The following is a 9648-nucleotide window of genomic DNA, read 5'->3' as shown; positions in this document are numbered from 1 at the left end:
TCCAGCCTATACCCTTAGTCCTTGTTTTTGATGTTTGGAGTCATGGTATGGGGTTAAGAAGGCATAAACCTGCTGCATTTTTTGCATGTTGAAAAACAAGCAAGTCTGCCATATGTGCAGTATGTCTGTTCACTGGTATGATACCACAAGATAAACCAAACCTGTAATAACAAAAAGCATTATGCTGAGCATTATTGTTAGGTTCTAGGTTTTATTTGTCTGTTTTTCAGATAAGCTTTTTTCTAATAATCAGACATTTTGGGGGGAAATAGTGTGCACTGTGGTTAGGACAAAACTTAATGCATTACACTACAACATGCATTTTACACTATATTTCAAATATATGAAACATTGTCAAAACATTCTCACATTCAAAATCAGCATGTTCTACAAAAATTAAGGAGACTCATACTTTTATTCTGCAGCCTGGAAGAGTGTCAGTCTGCTGCCCTCTGCTGCCAGAATTTAGAAGTACAACTGAAGCAGGAAATGACACCTTGTATTAACACAAAAACTGTTTAAATATTTTTTTATTGCACAAAGTTAATATATTTATGTATGTGATTTTGCAGTGATACATGAAATGTATAATAGATGTAATATAATATATCATATTTGATCCTCTATCATACTACACTAGTACACATTATGGTGTCTAGTATACTTTGCTGACTTTACTGCTACTAACACACAACTATGTGTGTATTTTACTTCTTCTTTCTTTCTTTCTTTCTTTCTTACTTTTCTGTCTTTGTGCTGCTGTAACACCCAAACTTCCCCTCTGGGGATCAATAAAGGCTAATCTAATCTTTTCTTTTCTTATTTTATTGGTAAACTTGAAAATGTAATTTTTATGATGCATATTTATTGTATTTAATGATCTTTATTTCATGTTTCACTCATCAAATCTGGTAACATTGTGACTGGGGTTGAAAGATGTTAAGATTGTGGGCTTTACTGACCTCAGCATTTCATCCATGGTACAGCGATCAACCTTAACCAAATTATAGTTGTACTTTCTATTCACCTCCACAAGATGGAACAGGAGAGCAACAAATGCATGCTGTAAGCAAATGACAATACCAGAAGTTTTCAAAGGTGAGAAAGTGGATAGTGCGCATATCCAACCCCAGTTGGGCATTGCAAGGACTGTAGGCCATTATTCTCTTTTTGAGAAACTGCATATTACAAAAAAAAGTTAAAATTGTGTAATAAAAATGTGTATCACAAGTCCTGTATGGGATACAGACCTTTCTTTAGGACATTGTGTGTTTAGTAAAGTGTTTGGGGATAATGGGTGTTACCTTATCATGTGATCTCCTAATTGTAGGTGGAGATGTAATTTTTTGTCTGTGTACATAAAGCCTGCTTTTGTTTATGTGACAAAGAAAATTTCAGTGTGACAGCCTCTCTTTTTCCTTTGAATACTGGAGGTCTTGCCTACTAGGGAATTGAACCAAGTATGAGATATTCCTTTTAACAAAATCAATCTGAAATCTGAATCTATATTTAATACTGCAGTTAAAGTAACAAAGTGCGAGAGGGAGCTGAAAAGATTGCTTTGCAAAAAAATATTCTCATGTGGGAACATGCATGGTGATTATTCAGGCAAGGTTGGTATTTGGCAGGCATCATATAAACATGATCTGACCTTAGTCACGTAACTCATGCCAATTCAGATGAATTAGATAGAAATCATTTCTCAGTGCGATGTCAAAAAGCTCACCGCTTTCTGAGATCAGAGTCTGTTCTCCCAGCCGTTCTGTGGAAAAAGGGAAGAGCATACTGTAGCAAAACCTTGTATAACAGCTTCAAACAAAGGGCACACATGTGACAACACGTTGATCTGGAGTGAGGAAACAAGTCAAACGGGAAGCTCGTCCCTTTGATTCTGTCCAATAATTATTCAATGAGATGCTGAAAAGTCACGTTGGAGCAGCATCTCATCAACAAAGTGCAAACTGAAAAACACTACGTGGTGAACATGGTGGTGGTGACATTAAATTATATACTGAGTTTTTTTATCTCAGTTTGGAGGACGATCATTCCAGTAACAAAGAAACTGTCAGCATGCAATCTGTCACTGAGGAATCCTTGTTGTTTATCTTGGCAGACATATTTTGGTAATTGACAGGAGAGTGCAACAATGTTGTTTTTACTTTTAACCTGAGACTGGGACATTTTGTCTCCACCATGAAGGCAAGTATCAGTCCATGGTTGATAATGGCTATTATAAGAGACCTATTCAGAGTAAATCTTACAAACCATCAAAGATTAGACAGTGGATATGTTTGGAGTCATTCATAAGATTGGCTCCATGTGAGGATGTATGTCAAGCAACAAAGATCTGACAAAGTGGCAATCACATACGCAAACATTTATCATCTTCTATGTGTTGGGAGTCTCTGTAAACAGAGAAGTGGTGGTTGGAGTTGGGAGTGGTTTACTGGAGATGTGGGTCTGCAGGGCCAAACTGGCACAGGGCCGGCTGACAGGTCGTCATGTAGAACCCAGGGAACTCAAGTATCTCATCACCTGAGAGAGAGCCGCACCTAGCATGGGAATTCAGCCAACAAGCAGTGTCAGAGGAGCGAAATAAATTATCACATTTATTACCTGTGAAATGGCCATACTGAGTATCTATTCAGGGTGGTACGGGTAGGGGATGTAGCAAACAACGTTTGTCCCTTAAAACTTCTTAATCAGCCCTTCGTGTTTTTACCTTGATGTGTCTGAGTGCCCATCTCATCAGATCAAGTGTGTTGTTTGGTCTGCCACTAACAGAGGGAAGCCAGGTTTCTTGTAATCCATGGATTAGGGAGGTCTGGGAGTGGTGCCTAAAATGACTACTGTAAGTCAAGGAGTTGGCTGTGGTCTGCCACATGCACTTGTGTTTAGACAGAAGTCACAACATACTGTCATTTCCTTTTATCACTGATCACAGCTTTGCAGGTGCCCTGGTGAGTCAGACTTCATACCTGTTCGCCCCACTGCAGTGAAACTACTACTAGTTTGAAGTTTGTCAGGTGGTACTATATATATCCATTATTTATACATGATACTGATTGTTTAGTAACATTTTACAGCAATGCCATAGTAAATAGTAACATATCCCACTTTAAATTTCTGTTGCAATATTACAGGTATTGATGAAAATGAACTCTTATCCATGAAAATTACCTCATAACCCCATTTGTTTCCCTCACAATTAAATATTGTGTCTTCCCATTGAAATTACTAACAACCTGCCAACTTTGAAGAATATAATTGTCCCTATATTGTTATTCTTTGTGTTTTTTTGAGAGGATGAGGTACCGTAAATATTTAACTGAAATAATACAAAATATTATTATCGAATGATGGTATTACTTTGTTGCCTGGCACAAAATCGATTTGCAACAGTGTGTCATGAGTAATAAACAACTTAATTTTTAAGCAATGAGCTACCAGGACATTAACCCATCCCGTGATCTGTGTAGTGAGATTCTTAGGAGGGCAGAGGAGAAAATGTCTGCAGCTGGACCTCACTCATCTCACTTGCAGCCTCGTAGCACACACACCCTTCAACCTTTCCACCCATGTCAGCCTGCAGGAAGAAGAGAAGAAAAGGTGTTGAGCCACCTGATCTGTTAAGACGAGTTGGTGTTCTGGACTAGTACAGCTGTGTAGTCACCATCTGTGCATAAAAGGTATTTGTGGTATGACTGTGGGGAAGTTCCTGAAAGTTGAAAGTCGAAAGTCAGTCTTTCAAGTGCTCATCCTGACTGCTGGTAACTCGAGCAATAATCAAACATGAAATACTCCATTACAAGTAAAAGTACATGAAATGTGACTTATTGGCAGCAAATTGAACTCTAGAATACTTATTAAAACTATGTATTAAAAGCCCCTCTCAGATTGTTAAAGTATTGCTGCATTAATGTATTAATGTTGGTTCAGGTGGTGCTGTTGGCAGCAAAGTACGCAACATTTTTAAATTCATACTGTATATTTTGTAAGTGAGCTGTCAGACAAATGTAATAGAGAAAGAAAAGAAAATATTTGCCTCTGAAAGTTAGTGGAGCAGAAATTGTCACAAAATGAAAATATTCAAGTAAAGTACCGGGACTTAAAAAGTGTACTTAAGTAAGTACACTTAGTTACTTGCCATATTTGCCAGGAAACAGCAGAGAACAGGCGTTTTTTTAACAGCAAACAAGAAAGCCAATTATCAAATTTCAAATAATAAATGTGTTAATGTGAACTTTATTATCTTTATAAACAATTCCAGTAACAATCTGCATTTAATTGTGTAATAATCAGGATAAATTAATACATGTCCCATTCATTTAAAGTTACTTATTATCTTCATAGTGACATTATCCCTGTTCAAATGCTAATTTTAATGTTGGTTTCAAGACATGAACACGCAGTTACAACATTTTTGTAACAGTGTACACTGATCTAAAAAAAACCTTCAAACATATTCAGCCAGTTCTTCTCCAACAGAATATCGTTAACAAACTCATAGTCATAGTTACATATAAACCTCTCAACTTTCCTGTCAATGCAACAATAACAATAATAAATAATCATATTTTTACATATTTTCTGATTTGACCATGCTAATACACAATAACACAACATGGAAATATTTTGCACAAAACGGCATATAAGAGTCCATATAAAGCTGCACATTTTTATCAGCTTTGTCAAGTTCTTATTTTAAATATAGCTTACTAATCCCTGACCAGTTACTAACATTTGCATAGTTTTAAATTATTGTTTTGTTTGTTAGTCGAACGCAAGTACACATCATCAAGTTATATTTCACTGATATTTTGGTATCTCTTCCAAGTCTTCCATCCTCCCAAGCAATAACAACGGTGTGGCATGTTTGCTATAGCTCTTATTTAGAAAGAAATAACGAGAGAACATCAAGGACAAGCCTATTCCTGAAACTCTTAGAGATGTGCTTTGAGGGCCTAAATTGATGTGGGAATAGAGAGAGAGAATGCTGTATAGGATTCATAAAACTAATGTACTGTATTGAAAACAAAAAAGAAAGATTTATATAATACTCTGAATGTTCTGAAGAGATCGCACCCATGATATTCTAGTCAACAACAAGTAAATCACTTTAAATGTAAAGGCTGTGTATCACTTGAAAACACGGCTATAGTTCTTGAATACAGCCTTGAAACATTTTTTTTTTTGTTCTGTGTCAGACTTGATAGATGTTTGAGGATGTTTGTGGGCTGTTAACTCTTCATTTCTTTTGTTGTCCAACCCCAGCATTCATGACCTTTGTTTTTGGCAGTTTAGCTGCATTCTTCTTTAGTCTCAGATAGCTTCAACTACACAGATTGTGTTTAGCCTGGCGCCTCGTTTCGCTCATATGACATCAGGAGGTAAATCTAGCTTTCTCTGTGAGAAAAAGGACAGTGGGCTGTCCAGTTTCCTTTTGTCATTTTTCTTAGTTATTAAAGAACTGAGAAATCAGAGAGGAAAGTTCAGAAGAGCAAATTAGACATATGAGTCTATCAGGATTCACTCCTGCCCAGTGTGTGTGCATAATTTGCTCCAGAGTCAGGAAAAGTAATTCTTTGACTCTCCCTGGCCATGAAGCCTGAATTTTCTAAAAGCTCCTGTGATTGACTATTCCATTTTCGTAATTCTTACCTTGATTACATGCACGAGACAAGCTGTACATTGTCAAATAATTTTGTTTACAGTGAATCAGAATCAGGTTTACTGCCAAGTAGATTTTTACATACAAGTAATATGTCTTGGTATATTGGTGCATAACAATAAACAGTAAGAAAATATACAGAAAAATTAAAGACTGCAAGTCAAGAAGCATAAATATAAAGATAAAATGGACAATAAAATATGAAAAAAATATTATAAAAACAATATAACTGTTTTTTAAATGAAAGAGCTGTACATTGTTATGCAGGAATGTCCAAAATGTGCAGGGTGGCCTGAAACTTTCCTTGCTTAGAGTTCTTATATTGACTTTAATCAACTGATCTTTATAAAGATTAGCTGTAGACTTGTTTCCACCCTGTTTGACAGCCTTCCGTGTTGTTGCTTGTTCTAGCACTTCACAGTAGCTGTATCAATCTTATAATCCATTGAACGCAAACTTGTCTTTAACAAATTAATTGGGAAAACAATATATAAACATACTTTGTGGGAGACAGAGTTGCTGAGTGAAATATTGACATTTTTTCTGACTACACCATTCTAGCAAACTGAAAACTACAGATGTCTTATGCTTCACTTTATATGCATTTCTTTGTCATGTCAGCATGATAGGTTGCGTGTCATTGGAAACATGGGATCATAGAGTTTACAATAAATTTCTGAGGGTTTGAGTAATAGTTCTCCATAGACATTTTGTTAACAATGATAGAGATAGGGTTGGATAGAGTCATGGTCTTCTTAATTCTGTACTGAACTTTATTAAAAAAATGAAAGGTCAAGACATTATCTTCGATTGGGAATAATTGCCTACAGGCTACTTATGTATTGTTTAATAAAGGTATTCCAGTGTAACTCCAATTCATACCCTTACAGCAATAACAATGGCCAACCCAAAATGCCCTCTAATCCTTGCCAAAGATGTAGTTGCTTTTCCACTTGTTGCTCACTTTTTGAGATCTGTTTCCCTATCAGTTCAGGGGAGACAGGCTGTCTGGTGAAAGCAGGTGATCATTATCTACCATCCTCAGCGGACAGGCAGGCCTGCTGTTAGTGCCTCACTGTGGTATGCTGTGCTCTGATACCTGCAAGCCTCAATACTTCTCTGCCCTGTGAATACCAAGTACTGGAAATACCCAACTGTCATGTGCCTCTAAGTTGAAACAATGTGTAAAGCTGTAAAAAAAAAAAAAAAAAAAAAAGAAGAAAATAAATACTACAAGAAAAAACACCTGTGTGTCCAAGGGTACAAATAAATGCCTAGGTGTCTGAATATGTAACAACACTGAACATTAAATACAATGAAGAGATTGGGCGCTTAGTCTTTGATCGTCTCGCTCTAAAGTGAGAGTATTTTGACAACTGTTAAAACGGCCAGGTGACCCCTGTTTCAACCTAAACAGACTGCACAGGAGTCCCATACAGAGGCGAGAAACCCGGCGAGATGAAAGAAGGCGATAACTGCTGCGCTCTGGGAGGAGTGTGTGCACCTGCGGTCACAGCCATAGCGCTGCCTTGCACAGCGGCAGATCGCAGCTTTTTGCCCACCAGCAGGACGCACAAGCTGATACCTAAACCATGGATGCAGAGGAGAAATCCCCCGCAGACCGGGGATTGCAGCTCCTGGACATCAGCTCCAACTCGCCCCCTCCTGACCTCAAAGGTGCGGAGGAGAGCGGCCAGCAGGAGAAGCCGCCGTATTCGTACGTGGCTCTCATCGCCATGGCTATCAAGGACAGACAAGACAAGAGACAAACCCTGGCCGGAATATACGACTATATCATCTCCAAGTTCCCCTACTATGAGAAGAACAAAAAAGGTTGGCAAAATAGCATAAGACACAATTTGTCTCTCAATGAGTGTTTCGTCAAGGTTCCCAGGGACGGCGGAGGGGACAGAAAGGGCAACTATTGGATGCTGGACCCCGCATTTGAGGACATGTTTGAGAAGGGGAATTACCGGCGGCGGAGGAGGGTGAGGAGACCCTACAGACCCCCGAGCGTGCCTTACCTGACCGCGAACTCCGTGGACTGTCCCGAGCCGCTCTATCTGCAGCCTTATGTGAGCAGCTCCTGGGGTCTGTGCCAGCCCAGCTCGTCCCAGCCGAGCGGATACCCAACACCCCAGGTCATCACTGGGCACACCCGCAGTGTGTCCCCCAGCGGCCGGGTGAGCTACTGCCCGCCCCCCCACTTCCACCCCTCTCCCTACGGCGCTTACCACCGCCACCCGCCCGTGCTGGTCCCCCACAACGGGTGTCCCTACGGCGGAGTGACCCAGCCGATGAGCCCCGACGGAGGCAACGTGTCCGTGGCATGCAACTACCAGCAGTTCACCTCCTATTCAAGGCAAGCGGAGGCGCCGCTTGCTCATTCATATGACCTGTAAGGGGAGTTTGAGTTGTTCTACTCACTAACAACCAGTTCACAGACTCAAAGTTCATCTGTTTCACCATTTCAGTTCGGCTGTCATTCGTTTGTCAGGTAAAGTTAATTGTTTGGTAGTCTGATATGGTGTAAATTTGTTGACCATTGATTAACTGTTAAATAAGGTGTTAACTTTTTTTGATAGGCTACAGTTTCAAATGCCAAGAGATGATTGCCAGTACTCATTAGGCCTACAATTTGCTTCAGAAATGGAAACCGATCAAGTGTGAACTGCAGGACAGCTGATTTAAATCTAAATCTCTTTTGTTGGAGAATTATTTTGCAACCAAATAAACTTGTGTTTTTTATTATTATTATTTCTATTCTTTTTCAATAGGCCAATACATTTGGAACTATGTTATTTATTTCTTTTCTCTGGTTATATCCCATTCTCCGACCTGCTATGCAACAGTTGGTGGGTGACACTGAAGCACTGATCAGTTTTCTTATTCGATTATGAATGTTTACTTGATGTTTGTTAAAATAAAATGTTATTTTTGCATCAAATCCTCTCACTGATTGACTTATTCATCTGCTTTATTATGACTGACAATGTTATAATAAGCTTATAAAATAATTTATTTCTATAATTCATATCATTAATTGTAATGCCAATAGTGATAAACAAAAGCTAAGTTACCTCTATATGAGCATATCTTTCCTTGTCAAAGTTTTAGAGGTAGGCCAACTGTGAAAGCTTCAATGACGATTTTCTATTGACTGATGCATAGAACTGTCACATAGTTTATCTCTCCAGATTTTAGCTTTGTTGAGATGATTAAAAGAACTATCCTCAAAACCTGAGTAGAATAAATTTAGTAATGTCAGTCACTTATTTTTGCCATGACATTTGATATTTGGCACAATACTCGCACCTTATTGACGGATGTCACTTTACTTTATATTACTGTTACTTAGTTACTGTGTACATCTCTTTATATATATTTATTAATACCTGCATACATCACAATATAGGCTATACATATATACATACGTACCTGTTTACAAGCTGTAACCATCACAGTATATATATGAGTGCACTGCCTGTCTAAAATCCTGCTCTTACCTGTCCATAACCAGTCTACATTACATGTATTCATTTTATCATTATTGTACATATGGCTACCACACTATTATATATTATATTTATTCTATAGGCCTATATGTTACATTATATTCCTATATTTTGACGTATGCACTATTTTATGTCTGAGATTCTCTTTTACTTGCGTGGTTTTCATTTTATACATAAAATGCATTGTTGGAGGGAGCCTGAGAACTAAGAATTTGATTGCCAATGACTGCTCCACTGTAAATGTAAATAAAGAACTTGAAACTTGAAATAATAGGTGATAGGATGCAGCTAAATAATCAGTAACTAATGCTTCAAAAGGCAATTATTATTGACAGCAGACAAATTGAATATTTTTAAAGAAACGTAATGTGCAGTAGTTTCAGGGGTTTAAACCATGCGAGAGGAAAGAAGACAGAAAGCGTCCCCTCCCACATTCCAACACTATCATACTCCCTAGTACTA

General features: G+C 38.2%; 1 protein-coding gene across 1 annotated transcript; it reads left to right on the top strand.

The window, feature by feature from the left end:
• Positions 1-5943: 5943 nt before the first annotated feature.
• Positions 5944-8612, top strand: foxl2l (forkhead box L2-like). Its single transcript, XM_044212221.1, has one exon. The coding sequence runs from the start codon at positions 7264-7266 to the stop codon at positions 8071-8073; it is 810 nt and encodes a 269-aa protein (XP_044068156.1). The 5' UTR covers positions 5944-7263; the 3' UTR covers positions 8074-8612.
• The last annotated feature ends 1036 nt before the right edge of the window (positions 8613-9648 follow it).

Source organism: Siniperca chuatsi, linkage group LG10, assembly GCF_020085105.1.
Source record: "Siniperca chuatsi isolate FFG_IHB_CAS linkage group LG10, ASM2008510v1, whole genome shotgun sequence".
Lineage (NCBI taxonomy): Eukaryota > Metazoa > Chordata > Actinopteri > Centrarchiformes > Sinipercidae > Siniperca > Siniperca chuatsi.
This window is presented reverse-complemented; position numbering and strand designations above follow the sequence as displayed.

Coding starts and splice junctions, on each gene's coding strand:
- foxl2l (XM_044212221.1), top strand. CDS start 7,264: ATGGATGCAGAGGAGAAATCCCCCGCAGACCGGGGATTGCAGCTCCTG.